This window comes from Podarcis raffonei, chromosome 9, assembly GCF_027172205.1.
Source record: "Podarcis raffonei isolate rPodRaf1 chromosome 9, rPodRaf1.pri, whole genome shotgun sequence".
NCBI classification, from domain to species: domain Eukaryota; kingdom Metazoa; phylum Chordata; class Lepidosauria; order Squamata; family Lacertidae; genus Podarcis; species Podarcis raffonei.
Window position 1 is genome coordinate 5800184 of NC_070610.1, and position 23367 is coordinate 5823550.

Sequence of the window (23367 nt, forward strand, 5' to 3'; positions counted from 1 at the left end):
GCGCGTCACGTGACGCGGACCGAGCTCTCCGGGCGCCAAATTCAAACAACCGGGACGGACGAAGGAAAAGGCGGCGGCGGCGGCGGCGGCGGCGGGCGAAGGGCGAAGAGGCCGCGGCCCGAAGAGGCAGGCGGCGCTTGCCAGAGACCCGCGCGCGCGCCCCGGCAGGAGCCAAGCGCGGGGTCCCCCTCCCGCCCCGGAGCCGAGCGGCGAAGCCCGAGGAGGAGATTCCCGGCCGGGAGCGAGCGAGCAAGGCGGCGCTGCCGAAGGTGACGTAAGCTCGGCGTCTCAACGGCGCTTTCAGTTAAGGCGCTAGTCCTGCGCGAAGTCGCCCCGCGGTCGGGAGGGGCCTCGGGCGGAAGGCCGCGGGGCGAAGGAGCCCCAGAAAGGCCCCCGAGGGGCGCTGCGCTGCTGCTGTTGTTACTGTTACTATTATTATATTCATACCCACCTTTTTCTCTGCTAAAGAGCTGCTAAAAACGTAGAAAAACCAAAAATAAAAAACCCTAACCACTGATATAAAATCTGTTTAAAACATACCAGTAACTACAATAAAAACTGCACAGAACCAGCCCTTTCATATAAGTATGTGGTTTTCCTACAACAACAAAGAGAGAGAAAAGCTTAACAGTAATTGCGATTGAATCTCCAGCTTTTGCCTGACTCTGTCCCTTGCTTCACCCACGCCCCCTTGGGCAAGGCTGGGAATATGAGGGTGTTTTATGGGCAGCAGCAGTGAGGTGCAATTATTGCTTGTTATTGTTTTTGTTGGTGGCAAGGAAAAAAATGGTATGTAAACAGGAGAATTCCTAGATGTCAAGATCCAGTTTGGGCAAGTACAGTACTCTTTGGTGCAAGAACCCCAGCACAGATTTTAAATCACAGAATGTGCAGCAAAGCAAGGAAGTAAAAGCTGTTAGACTTAAAATATGCCTTCTAAATGCCTTCCAAAGTTCCCCTTTTCCCCAGCATAGAAAAAAAAGTAAGGTGATAATGGTTTATTTATAAACTCCAAAGACCAAGTTCATATGCTTTTCCATACAGCAGTCAGAAAATGTTGCATAGGCAGTAAAACCTGATTTAGTTGCAATAGTGGAAGTTCCTAAATTATTGGTATAGGAACACAATAATGGCTTGTAAGAGCCATGCAGTCTGAGCTGTAGCAACCAGCTCAAAACCTTTTCACACTTTGAACTTCTCTGGTAGACTGAAGGTGAACAAAGGCTTGATTACTTAGTCCCTCCCAAGGTGAGAAAAGCCTAGCGGGACAGCTTATTCTGTGGTTTTAACACTTTCATGCATTGATTAGACTTAAGCATGCTGGTTATATGAGGCTAGTTATCCCACAGTTTTCTTACAAAAGAATGCAAGCATTCTGCAAAGCAAGATTGAGGTGCTTCCTATGGACCAGTATTCATGAAGGCAAGAAATGACAGCAATTTGTCCAAAAAACACTATGGCAGAGACTACATGGTACACATGCATCAGCACAACCAGACACCCTCATCTGCCCTAACTGCATCCAAAACATGTCTTTCCCATACTGGTCTATAGAGACACACCATGTGCTGTAACTCTCCAATGGTTTGCCTTCACCTCCCAAAGCACAGTCTGCCATTGTCTCCTGAGACAAATGGATACCAACTAACATTCTCTTAAGCTGGCCAAAAAAAGAAAGAATCAGCATCACTTGTATAATAAGTAGAATAATTTAAAAAGTATTTTCCTTTTCCTTCTTGCTGATCAGCCATGCTGAACTTCTGGGAAGAAGTCTTGAGCAGTTCTGGAGTTAGTACTAAATAATAAATAAATGCACCTTTTTGGGGTTGCAATTCTACATACACTTACCTGGAAGTATGTTATAATGAACTTCAGACAATGATGTATATGATCAGCTACATAAACAGGCAACTTTGAATAAACTGTTCATGTGTAAACAAATGGATGGGCAAAGAAGGTTATTACTTCCCAGTCCTTTTGCTCAATCATCAATGTCAATTGCAACAAGAGTTTACAAAGTTACCAAGTCCTTCACATGGGGTGATTATAATAGCTAAGATTTTTAAGGGGATGAATGTTAGCCATATTTTGAAGACTGCTCATTGTGATGCTGGGAAAAGCTTGTGTAGCTCCTATGTGCTTGATGCTGGAGGGAGAGTAATAATAACCTCCATGGAATGTTGGGCATTCCTACTGGTTGGCCTCTGTTAACGGCTACATGGAGACTGTGGAGGGGCAGGTCTGTCACAGAGGACCTTGATGAGATGAGTTCACCTTATTTTTGTGCTCCATTTGGTGAGAGAATGTTGTTATTAATTACTCTATCATTAGCAGCTTGCTGAGCTAGCTCCCTTGGGAAATACCTTCCGGTTTAGTTATTCCTGAACGTTTGGGCCTCATTACCATGGGGATAGGGACGCGGGTGGCGCTGTGGGTTAAACCACAGTGCCTAGGACTTGCTGATCAGAAGGTCGGCAGTTTGAATCCCCGCGACGGGGTGAGCTCCCGTTGCTCGGTCCCTGCTCCTGCCAACCTAGCAGTTTGAAAGCACGTCAAAAGTGCAAGTAGATAAATAGGTACCGCTCCGGCGGGAAGGTAAACGGTGTTTCGTGCACTGCTCTGGTTTCGCCAGAAGCAGCTTAGTCATGCTGGCCACATGACCCAGAAGCTGTACGCCGGCTCCCTCAGCCAGTAAAGCGAGATGAGCGCCGCAACCCCAGAGTCGGCCACGACTGCACCTAACAGTCAGGGATCCCTTTACCTTTACCTTTACCATGGAGATAAGACAAATGTATACGTCCCTCTTGTTCTCCCATTAAATTTGATCAGTTACTTCTATGTTCACCAGAATAGCCACAGGAGCAAATATTTCTGATTTCAAGAAATGACAGTTGGACAGATTTTTGAAGAATGGCTTGTGCTTTCTCAAATGGTTGTCATTCAGCTCATGAACATGTTTTCCCTTTTCCTCTATTTGTCATTTCAATGTGGGACTGCCAGTTCTTCTGGGGCAGAGGTTTTCAAAACTGAACTGGGGAGGACCAGTAATAGCAGTGTTTGCTCATCACTGCTGCTCTTCCCTTGTTTGTATGTATGGTTGCAGGAGTGTTTGGGATGCGTTCTGAAGTGAATTCTGCCAAAGCAGGATGAGTTTGGCCAAAGCCTTACATGAACCAAGAGCTGGCCATGTTCTGAGGTGCAAAGACTTCTGATGGAGGCAGCCAATACAGTTTTCTTTGGGTGATACTGGGATTAAAGGTAAAGGGACCCCTGACCATTAGGTCCAGTCGTGGCCGACTCTGGGGTTGTGGCGCTCATCTCGCTTTATTGGCCAAGGGAGCCGGCGTACAGCTTCCAGGTCATGTGGCCAGCATGACTAAGTCGCTTCTGGCGAACCAGAGCAGTGCACGGAAACGCCGTTTACCTTCCCGCCGGAGCGGTACCTATTTATGTACTTGCACTTTGACGTGCTTTCGAACTGCTAGGTTGGCAGGATTTTATCGCATATCCTTGCAGGATCAGCTTTTTTCCAGGGAAAAAGTAATGGCAAAGGCATTGCCAGCTGTTTCCAATACTTACGGGATGAAATGGGGACAACTCGAATTCTTTTTACATGGCATAGCAAGAGTTTTTATCTTACATGAGACAGGAAGAACAGAGAAGGAATTCTTGATTAGAGTATATTCTAGTGTTGTAATTTGTATGGTGTGACAAAGTATTTTCCTTTCATTCATTATATTCTGAATGCTCTTATGGGTGAATAATGCAAAGACATTCAAGACGTTTGTAACAGTTCTTGTTTATTATATACTGCAAAATGAAATTAAGAAATTTATTTTAAAATAAATAAATACCGGGATTGTGAAGGATTTTATCTCATTTCCTTGCAGGATCAGCTTTTTTCCAGGGAAAAAGTAGTTGCCAGGACATTGCCAGCTGTTTCCAGTACTTACGGGAGGAAATGGGGAAAACCTCAAATAATACACTAGTAAAAATCAGTGAAACTCTTAGTCCCGTCTATTTATGGCTTTAAAGGTAATAATAACCAGTGCCTTGCATTGTGCCCAGAATACAAGCAGGAGCCCCCGGTTTAATGGACACTTGCTAACCCATATCCATCATAAGGCGGGCTGCTCCATTTGTACTAGTTGAAGCTTCTGAGCTATCATTAAGGGTAGCCCTACGTTGAGAACATTTCAGTAATCTAGACTCAAAATTATGAAGGCAAGAATGACTTCAGCTTCTGAATATGGAAAGAGGCTGGAGCCTTCTCTCCCCATGACGCAAAAATCAAGGTTTGCCAGCTTCTGTGCTTGCCTCTGCTCGATGGTGAGTGGAGACTCACCATCAGTGAAAGCAGAGCCTACCACACTGGCAGGGTTTGAAATTAGCAGGGCGCCAGGCGCATTTCTCGCCTAAAAATTATCCATTTGTGAGCACCTCAAAAGGTCTGGGTGACATTTTCTGCGCCTGGCTGACACTCAAGGGTTACTGAAATGTATGTGCTTTGAAGCCTCAAAGCCTATGTTAAGGATAGGTCATATGTTAAGGAGTTTAACAATAAAGAGTAGAGTGTTTTGAAAACTGAAGTATGGTACCAGTACTTTTATTGTAAACAGCAAATTAAACAAGTATTAACAATTTCCGTTCATACTTGTTTAATTTATGTGATATTAACAATGTGTCACTTTTGTGAATTGCATATTAGTTCATGCTTAACAAAATAATAAATAAAAAGTGTTGCTGACCCTCCCCAGAAATGGCAACTAGACTTTCTGTTTTGGTGCCCACAACCCAGGTCCCAGGAGCCATTTGGCTCCTAGCTTTTTTTCTATCCCAATTTCTAACACTGCACATATTTTCATCATGAAAATATTTTAGTTAGTTAATAAGTTAGATATGAGATTGATATCCTACCCCTCAGTATTAGTGCTCGCAGACGTAGAGCAGCTTGAAGAATTTTTTTTTAAAAAAAATAAAAATAAAACAATTCAGAAACAGTTTAAAATAGTAGAGCTGTAAAAACACATTGGCAATAGGATTAAAATCTTAGTGCTCAAAGACAAAAGTGTCAGGCGCTTGGGTGTAACTGAACCAGCGCTTCCAAGGCCCATCTCCTGCACTTTGCCGCTTGCTTTTCCATAGGTCTGGGACCTCAGGAGGGCAGGCAGACGGTGCCCTCTAGGCTGCCCAGGAGGAATTGCACTTGATGTACTAGTTCGACAGGGTGGAAAGCAATTCATGCCAGATCAAACAGCACCTTCAAGCTTTGAGTGCCACTCCATCCACAACAGAATAGCATCCTTTGAATTACCCACTAACTGTACTTCCATCTTTTCTGAATTCAGCTGCAGTTTATTTGCTCACATCCCAGCCAAACTTTTACAGCTAGCAGCATATTTTTTTATGGTAATGAGAAAGCCTGATAGCACATTCCCTCCAAGAATAAGGAAATTAGTCTTATTCTGAGCTTTAATTTCTTTGTTTCCTTAATTTTGCTAAGCCTCACACACAAACCACAAAGGTTACTGGCCCAAATGAAAAGTTAGTAGCTGCCTGACTGTTCATATCTGGGTTGGTCATTTCTAGCACATTAATGTTCCCAAAGGGAGAGGGGAATCCAGTTATAAATTCCAGTTTGGAAAACCTTCCTTGCCTGGTCCAGCTAACATACCATAGGCAACCCAGTCAATGCATAACAACAGTGGCAAACCATATGCTTTTGGGAAGCCACCAAGAGGGCCTGGGAGGCAGTAGCCTTTGTGTTGCTCCCCATCAAATGATATTCAGAGACGTACTGTTTCTGTAACTTTGAGGTTGCATATGTATCATTAATCAGCTCTTATTTCACATACCTGCATTTACTGTAGAGCACTATTTGATCCTGAGGTAGAATAGTGGGACGGGACCCACTGGTCCAAGGTGGGGCACAATATTAAGAAATGGATCCTCAAAAGCATGTTTGGGTTAAATGTCGACCCAAGGTTTGAAAAGGCTGAAGATTCCTACTGTAGAACACAATTCATTCATTAAAAACATATATTGCAGGAAACCTAGCAGCTGATTTCAAGACACTCCCTCGCAATTTGTCACATGTTCTCATAACTGGACAGAAATGTTGTTCTTTGTGTTTTTCAGGTTCCTTCATTCTGTCCTCAATGGAGATTGACTGCACAGGTCAAGGATGAAGAGCAGCTCTCACAGGCCCCTGATTCTCAAGAGACGGAAGCTGTCTTTTCCACATAGCGATGCGGCGAGCGCCTTAGCAGGAGATGAGCCAAGTGGCCAGAATGTTGGGTCACCGAAGCAGGAAGAAGCAAAGCCTAAGGAGCACAGCACAAACAAAACGGAACCTGGAAATCGAGAAGTCCCTGTGGGGGGGATTAAGATAATAGACCACCCGACCTTGTCAGATGCCCAGGTGGTAGCTGTTCCTGCTAACACAGATGTCCAAAGTATCATTGATGCTCTAACAGCCAAGGGGAAAGAATCTGGCAGTAATGGGCCTAGCAAATTTATTCTCATCAGTAGCAGCTCTCCTAGAATGGAGAGAAGAGAGTTCAGGAATCTTTTCAAATCCGATGAGGAGCACAGCACTGTCCACAACCGGGCAGAAGAGGATGACAAGTACATTGGGCAAAGCTCTGCATTAATGGAAGAGTTGCTGTCTATGGATGGACAAGAACCGGAAGAAAACAGTATGTAGTTCTTTTTCTTATGAAACATGGGGCAGCCCTCTCTTTGATTGACTGCTACTAGTTGGTGGGGGGAGGGACAGGGCCTATTTGGGGGAGAGAGGAAGGGTGGCTTTTAGGCAGTGCATTTTGGGTCTACTCAGCAGTATGGAGTACCATCACCTCTTTTGTGCTGGCACCCACAATGCACATATCAAGATGTCAGTACTGGCACCTCTTTTTTAACCCCAAAAGCACTGCTTTTAGGAGAGAGGAGTTGGTGCAAAATACAGTATTCCAAAATGGCAAAGAGGGTGGTGGTGGAAAGTGTACCAGGTATTATACATTCCCTTGTTTACCTGTGTGCAGTGCTCTGTCCTGGCGCCCCTGGTTGGTGGAGTGGAGGGTGCTGTTGGGTGCTTGCGCCCTGCAGTCTTGAAGCAGGGAACCTGTTCTAAGCAGAGAGGCGTTAGCCTGTCCTCACAACAGGTTGCTATTCTGTACAAAGTGCTCTTTTTGTGTGCAAAGTGCACTCCTCATAGTCTCCCATCTCTAAAGTTGCTGCTTGAGAGTGGCAAGTGTGCAGAGCATCAGGCCAGAGATATATAACCCCATTCAATGTACCCTGTAATTGGCAATTAAAGTGGAAGTGTCTTTATGTGCGAATAATATGAAAATGAGGGACGCAGGTGGCGCTGTGGGTTAAACCACAGAGCCTAGGACTTGCCAATCAGAAGGTTGGTGGTTCGAATCCCCGCAATGGGGTGAGCTCCCGTTGCTCGGTCCCTGCTCCTACCAACCTAGCAGTTTAAAAGCACGTCAAGTGCAAGTAGATAAACAGGTACCTTCCGGCGGGAAGGTAAACAGCGTTTCCGTGTGCTGCTCTGGTTCGCCAGAAGCGGCTTAATCATGCTGGCCACATGACCCGGAAGCTGTATGCCGGCTCCCTCGGCCAATAAAGCGAGATGAGCGCCGCAACCCCAGAGTCGTCCACGACTGGACCTAATGGTGAGGGGTCCTTTTACCTTTTAATATGAAAATGATAGCAGGCTGTGACCGGATGGTGCTTTGCATCATGTATTATAATCTGTTGTGGCAGCCTGGGTAGGAAAGGCAGAGGTACAGGGGAAGCTGTTTGTTACATTTCCCCTCTTAGGGAAATGGATTTCCTTGCACCGGGTTCAGAGCAAAGTAGTTCCTTTGACAGGGGCATGTCTATGGTACAAATATAGGAAATGGAGGAGGTCATAATTCTGCTACTTTGAATGTGGTAGGCAGGAAAAATTGTGGTGGAACTAGAACAAATTGTTCCAGGCAAGGAACCAGGCAGCCTTAAGGATAACATAGCAAAAGCGGGGGATCTTATGGTTTAAATCTGCGGATGTCAGTTTCCAGTCTTTAAATTATATATTGTCTTTTACTAAAGATTCATAAAAGACTGGTAAAATCATAGCACCATGGAATTATAGAGTTGGAGGGGACCCCCAAGGCTCATCTACTCTAACCCCTTGCATTCCAGGAATTACAACATATAATAATGGGAATAGAATCTAGTACAGTCAAACCTTGGTTCTCTTTTTTTTTGTAATTATTTTTATTAGTTTTCAATACAATCATACAATTTTATCCAAATTTTACCTAAGTTTAACAAAGTACAAATTTTGGTCTTCCTTCAGCTTCTCTGGTAATCATCCATTTTTACCCTTCAATACACATTTCTTTAATTGCATTGCCATTTATCATCCCTCCTTTCTTCTATTTTCTTTCAACAATACCCCTTAAAGTTTTTACAGTGCTTCTTGAAACCCCACTAGCGTTGTTTGCACCTCACATATATTTTTCAGATATTCTACAAATTTTCCCCAATCCTCGATGAACTTTTGGTTTCGGGCATATCTTATTTTCCCGGTCAGTTTGTCCAGTTCCGAATAGTCAGTTAGTTTCATTCTCCATTCTTGAATCGTCGGTATTTCCTCTTGTTTCCATTTTTGGGCCATTAAAATTCTTGCTGCCTTAACTGCATACTGGAAAAGTTTACAGTCCTTACTTATTATTTCTTTTCCTGTAATCCCTAAAAGAAAAGCTTCTGGTTTCTTAACAAAAGTATATTTTAACATCTTTTTCAATTCATTATATATTGCTTCCCAGAAACTCTTTACTTTTTTACACTCCCACCACATATGGTAGAATATGCCCTCCTTTTCTTTACATTTCCAGCATTTATTACATGTTTTGTACATTTTTGCCAATTTTGCCGGTGTAATATACCATCTATAAAACATTTTCATTACATTTTCCTTCAACCCCATGCATGCAGTAAATTTTAAATTTTCCTTCCAGAGTTTTCCCCAATCTTCGAATTGAATGTTATATCCAAAATCTTTGGCCCACTGTATCATTACCGATTTCACCTCTTCATCTTTCGTAAACCATTCTAACAATATCTTATACATTTTTGACAGAGTTTTACATTCATTATTTATTATCTCCGTTTGGAACTTTGAACCTTTTTCTGCAAATCCACTTTCCTTTATATCTTTTTTAAACATTTCATTTACTTGGAAATAATGCAACCAGTCATACACATAATCTTTTACCAACTCGTATGGTTTTAGTTTCCATTTTCCTCCTTCTTTAGTTATTAAATCTCCGTATGTGGTCCATTTCCCTCTCATATTGATTTTCTTAACACTTATAACCTCTAACGGAGATAACCAATGTGGAACTCTTGGCTCCAGAAGGTTTTTGTACCTGTCCCATACTTCTATTAATGAACTCCTGAAGATGTGGTTCCCAAATCCTTTATGAACTTTCTTCTTGTCACACCATAGGTAAGCGTGCCACCCAAATCTGTTATCAAAACCTTCTAAGTCCAATAATTCCGTATTTTCTAATTTGATCCATTCCTTTAACCAGCAAAGACAAGCTGCTTCGTAATATAATTTCATATCTGGCAGGGTGAAGCCTCCCCTTTCCTTTACATCTGTTAATAATTTATATTTTATTCTTGGCTTCTTGCCCTGCCAGATATACCTTGAAATCACTCTTTGCCAATCTTTGAAAATCCCTACCCCTTTAATAACAGGGATAGTCTGGAATAAAAATAGCATCCTTGGGAGCACGTTCATCTTTATCGTAGATATTCTGCCCCAAAAGGACAGTTTCATTCTACCCCACACCTCCAGGTCATTCTTAATTCCTTTCCACACCTGAACGTAGTTATTTTGGAACAGGTCAATGTTTTTAGGAGTTAACCAAATTCCTAAATATTTTACTTTCTTTACCACCTCTATCTCTGTCTGTTGTTGCATTATTTCTATCTTATTATACTCCATATTTTTCACCATTATTTTAGTTTTTTTCTTATTTGGCCTAAAACCGGCCGTCAAACCTTGGTTCTCAAACGGCTCCATTTTCGAATGTTTTGGCTCCTGAACACTGAAAACCCGGAAGTAAATGTTCCGGTTTTTGAACGTTTTTCGGAACCCGAATGTCCAACGCAGCTTCTGCTTGAGTACAAGAAGCTCTTGCAACCAGTCGGAAGCTGCGCCTCCGTTGTTGAACGTTTCAGAAGTTGAATGGTCTTCCAGAACGGATTACGTTCAACAACCAAGATTGACTGTTCTCCTTCAACAATAATCTCTACATTCTTAAATTTCTGTCTATCAGACTGTACTTCAAGGCACAGAAGCAGGACCAATAACATGTTGGCAACCATAACTGTGCATGGGACTGAGCAGCGACAGTACGTGAAGCTCAATTTATTTCAAGTGCTGCTGCCCAAACTCCACTGTGGACCTCTCTCTCTACTTAAAACTCTGAACTCTGTCTGCTTAAGGCACAAGCTTGAAGCCTTCTTTTGGGAATCTAGGGCTACAGAATGAGAACTTAGAGTTTGTATTTATCTAGGCAGTGCGGAGACAACAAGCAGTGTCTTGGACAACAGTCTGACTAACATTCAGTGGCTGGGCAATATGAGCTCTAGCGGACTGAGGCCTTGCAGTGTGAAAAAAGAAACGGAGAAGGAGAACCAGACCCCCAGGCAGAAAGCTATTAAGGTAAGCAAGGTGTGCAGCCAAATAAAAGCCAAGGAAAGAGCAGCCGAGCCAGGTGCCTGTGCACAGGGCCAGACTGCAATTCAGAGACTCCTCTTGTACCTGCGCTCTCGTGAGACCAGGCTGCAGAGACCCCTCTCATCTGCTGATTTCCCGGTGTTGGTCTGCCCCCTTCTACCCACTGTAGTGAGCCAGGGGAGGGAGGGAAGGAGGTAGACAGAAGGACCAGCAGTGCTTCTAGCGTGGGATAAGCTGCTGCTGACTTTTTATCTTCAGGCACTTCACAATTTAAAGTGCAGAAGAGATCTCTGGATTGGTAACTGCAACCCTGCTTGGGCAAGGAGGCTCACTGCAAACTGGCTTAACACTGCAGATATTTATATTTATGGTGCCAAATGTTCCATGAAATGTCCTTGCTTAGATGGGAACCTTCATTCTTAAGTGCACCTTTCTTTCACCTGATAGCAACGGCAGGCTACTTGTTCCCAGCGTATGGGTTGCTTTAATTCATATTTGCATAATGCTATAAATAATAATTGATTGCAATTATTACATTGCAATCCTACCTTTACATTCACCAGGGAGAGAACAGCTGGTGCGGGGTCATGCGGTGAGCAGCTTTGTTGCTTGGGAGGAATTTAAACCTGACTCATGTCCCACATTCTGTTCACTGCAGCACACCGACTATGTAGTTTCACAAACACAGTAAGGAAACCTGGGTTTTCCTAATGTAAGCCTCAATGTTATGTTTCTGCTAAATTAACCGTACATAGCATAAGAAGGTAAGACCGTTGCCATGCTGCAGTTTGGCTGGCGGCCACAGGTAGGCCTGCGAATTACAGTATTGCAACAGACTTCTGTGAAATGCTTTGCTAATGGACCTTGAGAAGAGAAGAGGACTAGGGAGATGCATGCAGGTGGGCAGCCCAGACAATTTGCAGAAGAACTATTAGAACAGGCTGGAGCAGCTTCCCTAAAACCGTCCTGTTCTGCCACCACGCTGCACCTCCCTGCTCCTGAGGCGGAAGTGTTGTCTGGGTTAGATGTGCAGGAAGAACATGGGTTCACAGTCAGACTGAGCAGGATTTCACCCCTGCTTATCCTTTGATGAATGGAGGTTTAATCCTGCTCAGTTTGCTAGGATTCCATCCAAGCCTGCTTCAAGCAGGGTTTGTATCCCCTGCCCACTCCCGTTTTATCCCCACCCACTTGTCAAATTTGGCCAAGAGGGCCGATCAAAGTAAAGATCTCGCGCATGGAGCCAAAAAGGTTTCCTCTCTGAGGAGTAGGTGGGGGCTTCACGAGTGGGGATTGGCAAGCAGGGATGGAGCCCCGTGGACTTTAAATATTTGCCCGTTAAAATGGCTAACCCTAACCTATTCAGAGGTTCACTGTTTGGTACATCAAAATCCAGACGCTCTTCATATAACTAACATTCTACAGGCCCTGCACCCTTCATATTGTCTTCTTGTCAGGCCGAGGAAGGTTCTGCAGCTTCTTCCTCTACTACCTCATGGCAGGAGTCCTTCTCTGAACGTCCCCCCTACTCCTATATGGCCATGATCCAGTTTGCCATCAACAGTACTGAGAAGAAGCGCATGATGCTGAAAGATATCTACACCTGGATTGAGGATCATTTCCCTTATTTCAAGCATGTAGCCAAGCCCGGCTGGAAGGTAACAAATACTGTGACCTGTTAAGCTTGCATGAGGAAAAGCGAGGGGAGAAGGTGCATTATGCAAACAACTATCAGTTTTCTCCCTTCGGGTGCAAATGTTACCAGGGCTATGTGTATTCTGCAGGGGGGGGAATTATAATGCTGTGCCAAGAATAGCAGAATCCTGCAACTTACATTAACCATAGAAATCAAGCACATTAACATAATTCATCTGCTTTTGCATAATTCTGTTTGTCTTGTTTTGAATAGGATTCCCCCTGTTTCTTATGTTCAGTCTGTAGCAGGCTTGGGGGCACCCCAAGGTTTGGAGAAGTACAGTCATACCTCTAGTTGTGTTAGGTTCATGTTGTGGATTTTCGGGTTGCAAATGTGGCAAACCCAGAAGTGTATACTTCCGGGTTTCGCCACACACGCAGAAGCGTTCTGCACGCTTCGCAGGAGCACTCTATTGCGTCACGCGCAGAAGCGGCGCTCTATTTACGGACTTTTCAGGGTGCAAACGGCACCCTGGAACGGATCGTGTCCATAAGTAGAGGTACCACTGTACAAAAAACATGGGGGGGGGACTACAGGCGGCGGGGGGGGGGAGTTTCTAAGTAGCCGTGTAATGCTGACTGAGATCAAGGGGAAGACAAAGGCAGGTAGAACGGAAGGGGGAAGGGGAGCCTTGCCAACTAATGGAAGCACTGAAAAGGAGAAGCCTGCACGGCAGTGTTGTGTTATAGGTCCATATTGTGAATAATTCCTCGAGTTTATTATCATGAGGAGGGACAAGGAGCTATGCACTCCTATTCCACACCTGTGCTTCTGAGATTTCTGCAGGTATTATCCTTCAAAGTGGGTGAACATCTTTTCAGCCAGAAATGCTACAAACCTGTGGTTGTGTATTTTTTCTTGTTTCGTTTTTAAGAAAACTGAGGTTCTCAGGAAGTTTTGCTGTACAATTTATTTCACTTTCTGTGCTTTCTTGATACCTGTGCAGAATTGCAGCACACACACACACACACACACACACACACATTCATATACACATTGCTAATGAAACGAGGATAATAAGCAGTTTGATATGAACAGTCATTGATGTGAACCCTTTGTGGAGTTGCATTATTGCAGAAATTAACGATCTTGATGAGCCTGGTGTTTTTAGTATGCATGTGAGGTTCTATTCACTCATTCATGGTCTCTTGCCATACTGTATATTTACAATGCCTTGCCCACAAATTCCTGGGGGAGACAATGTAGATACCTGCCATCTGTGTTACGCTGTTCTAAATTATTGTGTGAAAGCAACTCCATGCAATTGCATGTAAGAAAGGCACACATCAGTGTGCATCACTTGATCATTTGGCATTTGAGGGTCCAGTGGTTTGTGTGAAGTGACTTTACTTATATGTGTTGCTTGACTTCTGATGGATTGTTCACATTTATATGGAAAACATCAATTTGTACTGCAGTCATGAAGCGATGACTATGTAAGTATTAACTGGCCTTGGGGCCATGGAAGTGAATTCAGAATATGAAATGAACCACAAAACAGCTTACTTAAATTGGCAAGCAAAATCTCCTGGTTCAGACATGCATGCTCATCAGTTCCTGACTGCAAAACCAAGCATCTATTTGCATATACAAAGAAGCCGCCACATTATAATAACCACAAACAGAACCCCCATATCACCAGATGTTACCTTAAATGAAATAGTTCTCAACTTTACTCAGACTTCTTGTCAAGGTGGGAGAAGCACTGAACGGAAAACGAGGGCTCTTTTAAACTTTGCCCTGCTGCTCAACTGCCTTGTGCAAGAGAGATAAAAGATGCAGAGCCCTCAAATATTTCACAGTCCCTTCACATAATGTATTTCACTCCTGGTACCAGTTCCAGATTCAATACAGTAATTTAGAAGAGATATTTTATTAACGAGCAAAGTTCCATATAAACACAACATCCACCAACTGAATTTAATCTACTCTTACTGAACAAGCCAACTCAGAGGCTTGCTCTTAAGAAGCCATTCGTCTTAAAGGTACAGTAACAGATATCAGCATTGGGGAGTGTGGGCAAATGGGGCTGCACCATAGGGGAGAGGATGAGGCATGGAAATGGGGGGTGATTGGTGCAAGGGAGAGTTGAGAAAAGTAAGGAGGGTGAACGGAAAAGGGGAGTGAAGATGAAAGCAGGGGCATGAAATGGTCTGAAGAATAATGGGGTGGTCACTTCAAAATTGAGCAGAAGGCCAAAAGGGTGCTTAGTAGTTACAATGTGTGGGAGGAGCAAGGTGCATCAGGTTGCCATGGGACTGGTTTGTGTGCAAAGGAGCTTGCACAAAGGGAGGAGGAGTCATGGACATCGGGGTAAAGGTAAAATGGGTGCAAAGTAGGGCTACAGAAGAGAAGCGGCTTGAAAATCGGGTTGGAAAGGTGAAAAGTGATCTCAGCAGTTGTATGGGGCGGGAAGAGGAAGCCCTAGGGGGTTAAAGTGGGGGATATGGCAGGGGCACAGCCCCTGTAGATACAGAGGATTCAAAGCCAAGGTCTTTGTGAATTATCAAGATTTCATCTGAAGAATCCACTGATAACAAAAAACAGCCAGCATTTCTCCTTTCCCATCCAGAACTCTATAAGGCACAATCTTTCTCTTCATGACATGTTTGTTCGAGAGACATCTGCCAATGGCAAAATCTCATTCTGGACCATTCACCCTGAAGCCAACCGCTATTTGACACTGGACCAAGTGTTCAAAGTGAGTACCTTTCATGCAGAAAAGGAGATTGCCCTACCAATTCCTGATTTCTCAAGCACCTGGCTATTTCCATTCTGAGGAGGCAGGTGAAGACATGCTGGTGAGCATTGGATCACCTAGGTTTGGTATTAGAAGGGAAATGGATCACTTGAATTCACAGAAAGGAAATTATTAAGTACTGGTGTGGCTATAAACCTTTTAAAAGGGTTAAGGAATGCTATCTCATTGTCTAGATAAGTGTGGGGAATATGTGGCCCTCCAAATGTTGCTGGACTTCAACTCCCATGGCCAACGGTTAGGGATGATGGGAATTGTAGTCCAGGAGTATCCAGAGGGCCACAGGATGTGGAACTAACATACTTTGATTTCAGTAAGCCTTTTGACACAAGTCCTCCATGAAATTCTTGCAGAGAAGCTGGTAAAAATTGGGCTGCAGAAGATTATTGTTAGGTGGATTTGTAGGTGGTTGACTGACCGAACCCCAAGAGTGCTCACTAATGTTTCCTCATCATCCTGGAAAAAAGTGACAAATGGGGTGCCACAGGGTTCTGTCCTGAGCCCGTTGCTGTTCTCCGTCTTTATATACTACAACTTGAAGGAATTGAAGGGATGTTTATCAAATTAGCAGATGACACCAAACTGGGAGGGGTAGCTAATGCTGCGGAAGACAGAATCAGGATAACGGATTGGAGAGCTGAGCCAAAAGTAACAACATGAATTTCAATAGGACAAATGAAAGGTTCTGCACTTAGGCAGGAAGAACCAGATGCACAAGTATAAGATCGGGGACAACTGGTTTGCCAGTGGTACATGTGAAAAGGATCCACAAGCTTAACATGACTCAGCAGCTTGATGCAGCAGCAAAGAGCTAATGCTACTCTAGGCTGCATCAACAGAAGTCTAGTGTCCAGATCAAGGGAAGTAAGAGTCCCACTCTATTCTGCCTTGGTCAGACCCCACCTGGAATATTTTGACCAGTTCTGGGCAGCACAATTTAAGAAGGATAATGACAAGCTAGAATGTGTGCAGGAGAACTATCTGACAGAACTGTTTGACAGTGGAACTGACTGCCTTGGAAGGTAGTGGACACCTTTATTGAAGGTTTTTTAACAGCTTGGATGGCCATCTGTCTGGAATTCTTTAGCTGTGTTTCCTGCATTGCAGGATAGGACCCGGTGATCCTTTGGGTCCCTTCCAACTCTGCCATGATTCTATGGTCCCCACCTCTAGTCTAGACACATGAATTCCTGGTTGCCATTGAGAAGTCAATTTTAAACATCGGGATGAAAACTGCTCCTAGGAATTAATGGAGTAATCCGATATATTAACATAGTAGTCAATGGGTAGCAGTATGTCTACCCTCAAGCAAAAGGCGTTCATCTGAAAAGTTTGTTTTTCACAAATATTCAAAAAAGTAAAATCCAGATTGTTGCCTGCCATTCCAGTTTGTAAAGGGCTTGGCTGACAGAGTGTGTTTTATGGCAGCCTGTTAATACTTCAGGCTGGAGGTTAGGCAGAGATTTGGATTCTCTCCATACAATTCCCTCTGTACAAAATATGTCTCAGGTTTCTTCTAAGCCAAATCCACAGCTTATTTGCATATCGAAGCCTTGCAGTCCAGTGCCTGGTAGATGCAAATGGGTTGTGTGTATAAAGGTTGGCAAAAAAATTAAAATAACACACACTCCAAGACCCTAAGTAAGGAAGAAAAGGGGCTAATTTTTGCCATTTTTGCATTTCTCCATGGATTGCTATGGACAACCCACACTTCTTTCCTTGCTAAGAGAAGGTTATGTTTGGGGGCGGAGGGTTGCATGAACCTGGAAACCCGCTTTGTGGTTTGGCCTGGTTATTTTAAAAGTTCTTGTTGAAAAGTGCCTGCTCCTTGTTCTCCCCCAATCTAGCCTCAAACAGGGCTAACCTTCTGATCACTGGAAGCTCTGGAGGCATTTGGTATTGTACAAAACTTTCAGCATACTTTCTCACTGAGGACTCACAGGTTGTTCTGTTCTGTCTGCTGTGCCCAAATGTTCCTTTGTTGTCCGGTTTAGCTGACAATTTCCTTTTCATTCCTTTTGTATACTTGGCCACCACCAGCCACTGGATGTGCAGTCACCAGCATCACCCGGGCTCTTGGAATCAGTAAGACCTTCCCTCCTGGTTGGGCTTGGGGTTCTTTCTTCCCTCTTTCGGTGCCTGCAGATGTATAGAGGTTGCTTTACTAGTCAGAGCTGAGATCCTCCTGCAGCTTCCCCTTCTGTGCCTCCTTCAAGTGTGTGGAAAATGCAGGGGCCGCCTTGGCTACCTACAGTCACGCTACTTGGACCAATGAGTGGATACTTAAGTTTATTCACTGCCTATTAATTTGGGGGAACAAGCAAATATTTGGTCAAATGGTGGGTTTTCAGTACATTTAAAAAACACACCTGCAAGTGCATTTTTAGATTATTTCTGTTGTAATGCTTGGTTTAAAGGAGCAAATGAAGCCTCTTAATATATCTTTCTAGAAGACGGTGAGAGAGAGCACAATGGGGGGGGGTGAGTGGAGGGCAGGCTCATGGCATCATCGCTTGCATCCTGACAGCAGCCAACAATGCTGATAGGACTGAAACTAAAAGCTCTTTTCCATGTGATGATAATCTTGCAAATAGCTAGTTCGACTGACTCCGTGTATCAAGTGGCGCGGTCTCTGCTTGCTGCTGCTCCTTTTCTTCTGCCATTGTGCTCAAGCATGTTGAACTTGGGTAGAACGACACACACTGCACAATTAATCTTTTTATCTTTATTTCTTCAGGCAGTGAGAGTTATCAAACTCAGCTCCTTTCTCTCTCCACCCCCCTTCCTGCCTGAAGAACAGCTGTGGAAGGAGTTCTGTTGTGCCACCTCTGTCAGGCTCTATGGGGTTTGTGGGGTGACAGTCAGCAAAGACAAGGGTGTCTGCTTGCAGCAGGAGGTGACACATATCGCCCCATAGCTCTGTAGGACTGTGCCAGTTAAATTCCTTATATTAGTTCAGCACTGCCCTCCGGATCCATACAAAGCAGTTGGGCAATTGCAGCTTCTCTGACTTTTGTTTTCTTGTCTCTCTTAATCTAAAACTAATGTAGCAGCAAAAACGGCACATTCCAGATCTACAGAAGAGTATGAGAGGCACTAGCGGTCGTAAAAATGAGCCGCAGGCGGCACGTGAGTGTATACTCTACATCTCTACCAATCCCAAAGAAAGTGGCAAAATTCTTCTCCCTAACGAAACCCCAACAGTGGGTTTAATGGGAACTGTGACAAGAGCGTTTTCTACACATGTTGGAAGGTATTCAGCTGGTGTGCATTTGAGGGCTGTAGGGCTGTAACGGAAAAGGCAAAGCAAGGCAGGAAGCAGAGACCAGCAAAGCAAAGTTCAGGGGGTACATGTCAGTCCTCCGTAAGGGACAGGCAGAATTCTTAGCCAGGGGGTGAACGCCTGTGTGAAACTGCAGCCCCACAGAAGAGCCTCCAGGCACTCTGCAAAACCGGGCAGTACCTGCTACATGAGAGCACATACGCTTACTTGCAGACAGTCCCAGGTTGAATCCTTACTTCTCCACTTAAAAGAAGTACAGGGAAAGGCCTCTGTTGCCCGTCAGAGTAGCACTGCTCTGGCAGGATCCTGGGTTAACTCTACAGAAGGCAGCTTCATTATTCAAGATCTTTCCAAGCTTCTTCCCCAGCGTCTGTCTGGATAGAATACAAACTCCACTAACTGGCTAAGGCCTGGGACTTTCCGTGTATGTGGAGACACTGAAAAATTCCCAGGTTTGAAATAAAAGGTCTATGTACAACCATAAAGCATGGTGCTAGTGATCTACTGTATTTTTCGCTTTATAGGACGCACTTTCCCCCCTCCCAAAATTAAGGGGAAATGTGTGTGCGTCCTGTGGAGCGAATGCAGGCTCCTTGGCTTCAGTGATAGCAACGCGAAGCCTCCGAAGTGCAGAGGGAGCACTCCCTCCACGCTCCGGAGGCTTCAGGTTCCTTTCGCTGAAGCCAGGAGAGTCTTGCTCTCCGGGCTTCAGCTAAAGGAACCCGAAGCCTGCAGAGTGCAGCGGGAACTCACACTGCGCTCTGAAGGCAGCAGGTCGGGGAGCAGCGGAAAGGCTGCGTGCAGCCTTCCCGCTGCTCCCCGGGGCTGGCAGTGAGGGAAGCTCGGCTTTCCCCACCGCCAGCCCCACAAGCTCTGGGGAGCATCAGAAAGGCTGTGCGTAGCCTTCCCGCTGCTCCCCAGACTGGCGGTCTGGGCCCACAAGCGCCAGGCCCACAAGCGAAAGGAACCCGAGGCTATCTGGAGAGGGAGAGGGGTCGGTGCGCACCGACCCCTCTCGCTCTCCAGATAGCTGCCTGAAGCCTCTGGAGCACTCCTCCAGGAGGAGAAATGGAAGGGGCTCCGTTTTTCCTGCCACTTCGCTGAAGGGGCGCTGCGCAGAGAGGGGGAGAATTTTTTTTCCTTGTTCTCCCCCTCTAAACAAGGTGCGTCCTATAGAGCGAAAAATACGCGGTACTTCCCAAGCCACAACAAGCTGTCAGTAGAATACTCACAATAGTCAGTCTAGTGCTTCCATTCCCAGAAAAGCAGCAAGGAATTACTCTTGTGTGCAGTTTTGAATCGAAGGAGGACACTGATGCAACTGAGATGAAAGCAGAGATTTCCCAGGACAAAACTGGGAAGGCTCTGGTGGCTGATCAATTAAAATTGAGGAAGTACCTTTTATAGATACTGGGCTAAGACCTCTTTTTTCCTTCCTAGGCCGAAAAATGAAGCCCTTGCTGCCACGTGTCAACTCCTACCTAGTTCCAATTCACTTTCCTTTGAGTCAGTCCGTCGTCCTTCAACCTTCTTCAAAGATGCCTCTTCCTGCATCCCAGGGTGCCTCAGAGACCATGCAGAGCAGCAAACCGGTGTGCATTGCTCCAAAGGTCAGACTGTATATCAGTACCCAACTCCATGCTTGTGCCTGAGAATGAGAATAAATTTGCAGCCTAGCTGTCAGGGCAGGCATTTCCCACTTCCAGAGTGGTTCCTCTCATTCCACATTTGTACTGAGGCCTTGATTTGATAGTGCTGCTTTGTAAAGGATATTGCACTCATTGGGTATAATCGCCACAATCACCCGAGACATTATTATCATCATCAGATAAAATAAAAAAATTCCTTCCAGTAGCAACTTAAGAGACCAATTAAGTTTGTTATTGGTATGAGCTTTTGTGTGCATGCACACTTCTTCAGATAGCTTGTTGATGGACTTCCATTTCATGCGGCTCAATGTGGTGCCTTCCATAGTTCTAGTTGCAGGTAGATAGCCGTGTTGGTCTGCCGTAGTCTATCATCATTAGATGTATGCGTCACTTATTGTATACTATACATCACATCTTTAAGCAACCTAAAAAAGATTGAGAACCAAAAAGGCATAGCAGAAAATAAAAGCAATACATTAAAACCGCTTCAATGACCCATAAAGAAGCCCTCCAAAATTATGAAATTATTTAAATGGTTTTAAAAGCTCTCAAAGCAGCTTACAAAACAAATGAATTACCAGTATACACCAGTAGAAGAAGAGGAGCAAAAAACAGTTGTGTTTTGCATTCCCATTTTGTATTTTTCTGTTGTGAACCACCCTGGGATCTTTGGATGAAAGGTGATGTACAAATTTAATTAAAGGTAAAGGTACCCCTGCCCGTACGGGCCAGTCGTGTCCGACTCTAGGGTTGTGCGCCCATCTCACTCAAGAGGCCGGGGGGCAGCGCTGTCCGGAGACACTTCCGGGTCACGTGGCCAGCGTGACAAAGCTGCTCTGGCGAACCGGCACCAGCGCAGCACACGGAAACGCCGTTTACCTTCCCGCTATAAAGCGGGTACCTATTTATCTACTTGCACTTAGGGGTGCTTTCGAACTGCTAGGTGGGCAGGAGCTGGGACCGAAAGACGGGAGCTCACCCCGCCGCGGGGATTCGAACCGCCGACCATACAATCAGCAAGTCCTAGGCACTGAGGTTTTACCCACAGCGCCACCCGCGTCCCTGTACAAATTTAATTAGTAAAGAATAAAAAATAAAAGACATTTACTGCACAACCGGATGCATTATCTCTCAAAAGGGAGCCCCATTGGGTTCATGGGACTTACTCCCAGGTAGGATTGAAAACCTAAAGCCAGCATATAGGGATCCAAAATATGATTAAAAGCTTGAAAGAAAAGGATGAATTTTGGGGCCTAAAGGATTAAAATGGAACCTGTCTGAGGAGGGAGTTCCCCAGTGCTCTGAACCGGTCCTACAGGATTCAGAGAGCTTGAAATGAGGAGCTGATTAGCCTCGTTACCAGCTGCCCACGATGGCTGATTGGACTAGGGGGCAAAAGGCAGCATTTCTTTCACAGCTGATCCTGTTGAAGGTGTGCTGCTTCTGTAGCCTAGGGACAGGGAAGCTTTGACCCTCCAGATGTTGGACCTTTTGGCTATACCTGCCTCTGGCATGTGATCCCCCAAGTACTGGAGTGTTTCAGGGGATGAGAGTGACACTGCTCCCCAATACTAAGAGAAAGAGCAACCTCTTGCTTTGCCCTCATCTTCATATTATCAATTGCCAGGAAACGATTTCTCCTCAGTGAACATTTGTGGAAAGCTCGTTACAAATGGTTAAAGCAGAGCACCCATCAAGACACACATACATGCACATCTGTATCTTACTGTAATGTCCTTAACTTTTCTGTTATTTCCTTGATTTGTGAGGGGTTTTTTTTTAACCAATATCTTGCTGTCAAATATACTTTGTTGTTGTCGTTTAGTTGTGTCCGACTCTTCGTGACCCCATGGACCAGAGCACGCCAGGCACTTCTGTCCTCCACTGCCTCCCGCAGTTTCCCACAGTTTGATATACTTTACTGTCTCTCCTTCTGTCTTCCTATTGCAGGTGTTGCCGTCCAGTGAAGAGCCAAGCCTGCTCCCAGCTCCCATCCCCATCAAGGAGGAGACTTGTGATGGAGAGCTATCTCCATTTACATCCCAGCAGTCCATAAAGCAGGACACCTGTTGGATCAGCAAAGAATCATTTGCCGCAGCCCTGCATATAAAAGAGGAGAGTGACAACTTTCATTCCAACACATGGGCCCCTCAGTTCCTCCCCACAGCGTCTACAAAGGTAGAGCCAGTGCAACTGGGTGAACCACCAAACATAGTCCTTCCAGCCCCACCTGCAAAGCAGAAGAGACCATTTACAGCTCTCAAGTCACCATCTCAGAGCAAGTTGGACACACTGGTTATAAAGAGACAAGAGAGGCAAGAAATGGGCAGGTCCAGAAGGAAACAGCACTTAGCCCTGCCTTCCTCTGAAGAACCAGTCCTCCTCCTGCAACCCACCAGTAGGTCAGAGTCATGCGCGGTGGGAAATGACCCTCCCTTTGCAACCGATACTCATCCTCTGGAAAGTACATCTCAGTTTAGTTGCTCTCAGGGAGAAGTCATTCCTTTTAAATCTGCAATAAAAGAGATGTTCTGCAAGCTGCCCATTTCTTCTGTACCTAGTAAAGCCCCCATAACCACCCCAGCACCATTCCTGGCAACTACTGACCCCTGGAGATTGGCACCTTTTGTCAAGGAAACTAGTGATCTGCTTTGCAGTCCTGTGAGAACCCCTCCAACCTCATTAATATCCCTTCAGGGGAACTTGGACATCCTGGGACTTGGCAGCACTCCCTTAAGGCCATCGTTATGTGATTCTCCACAGCTGCCACTCCTAAATGCAGAAACCAATGACATGGTCTCTGGGCCCTTGACCAGCTCTCCTGCAACCAGCAAACAGTCGTCCCCAGAGCTTCAAGCCTCTGCTCTTCCTGAAAACCATTCATTCTTGGAAGGCCTAATCCTGGACACCATGAATGACAGTTTGAGCAAAATACTACTAGATGTCAGTTTTCCTGGCCTTGAGGATGACAACTTGGGTACTGATCTCAGTTGGTCACAGTTAATTCCTGAACTGAAATGACCACATTTTGTTTATAGATTCTGGTTTAGTGCAAACCACCAAGGGACGCAGTTGGTGGGTTGTTTTTTAACTGACTCCCAAGCTGTTATCACATTAGGATGATCCTATCATATAGCTGGTCATAGAATGATCCAGAAGCTGCTTGGAGTCCTAATGGATATTGCTATTGATTGGACAGAGCCAATCCACTGGACAATCAATGACATCTAAGTC

The 23367-nt window shown here is 44.9% G+C and overlaps 1 protein-coding gene across 6 annotated transcripts; it reads left to right on the forward strand.

Annotated features, from left to right (window-relative positions):
- The first annotated feature begins 172 nt into the window (after positions 1-172).
- FOXM1 (forkhead box M1) lies at positions 173-23317 on the forward strand. Of its 6 annotated transcripts, none has more exons than XM_053403951.1 (10): positions 173-269; positions 3891-4035; positions 6139-6698; positions 10584-10732; positions 12205-12405; positions 15016-15144; positions 17242-17286; positions 18252-18330; positions 19925-20094; positions 22084-23317. In XM_053403951.1, the coding sequence occupies exons 3-10, from the start codon at positions 6185-6187 to the stop codon at positions 23152-23154; spliced, it is 2358 nt and encodes a 785-aa protein (XP_053259926.1). In that variant the 5' UTR covers positions 173-269; positions 3891-4035; positions 6139-6184; the 3' UTR covers positions 23155-23317. The 6 variants fall into 6 exon arrangements, with proteins under 6 accessions (XP_053259926.1, XP_053259929.1, XP_053259930.1 ...); XM_053403953.1 differs by lacking the exon at positions 173-269 and adding an exon at positions 2225-2295; XM_053403954.1 differs by lacking the exon at positions 3891-4035 and having other exon boundaries at positions 173-274.
- Positions 23318-23367: the final 50 nt, after the last annotated feature.

What these genes read in the sequence shown, in the direction of transcription:
- FOXM1 (XM_053403954.1), top strand. Translation starts at nt 6,185, where the DNA reads ATGAAGAGCAGCTCTCACAGGCCCCTGATTCTCAAGAGACGGAAGCTG. An exon ending in ACAAGAACCGGAAGAAAACA is followed by an intron (nt 6,699 to 10,583) that starts GTATGTAGTTCT and finishes GTATTTATCTAG; the next exon opens with GCAGTGCGGAGACAACAAGC. An exon ending in CGGTGTGCATTGCTCCAAAG is followed by an intron (nt 20,095 to 22,083) that starts GTCAGACTGTAT and finishes TTCCTATTGCAG; the next exon opens with GTGTTGCCGTCCAGTGAAGA.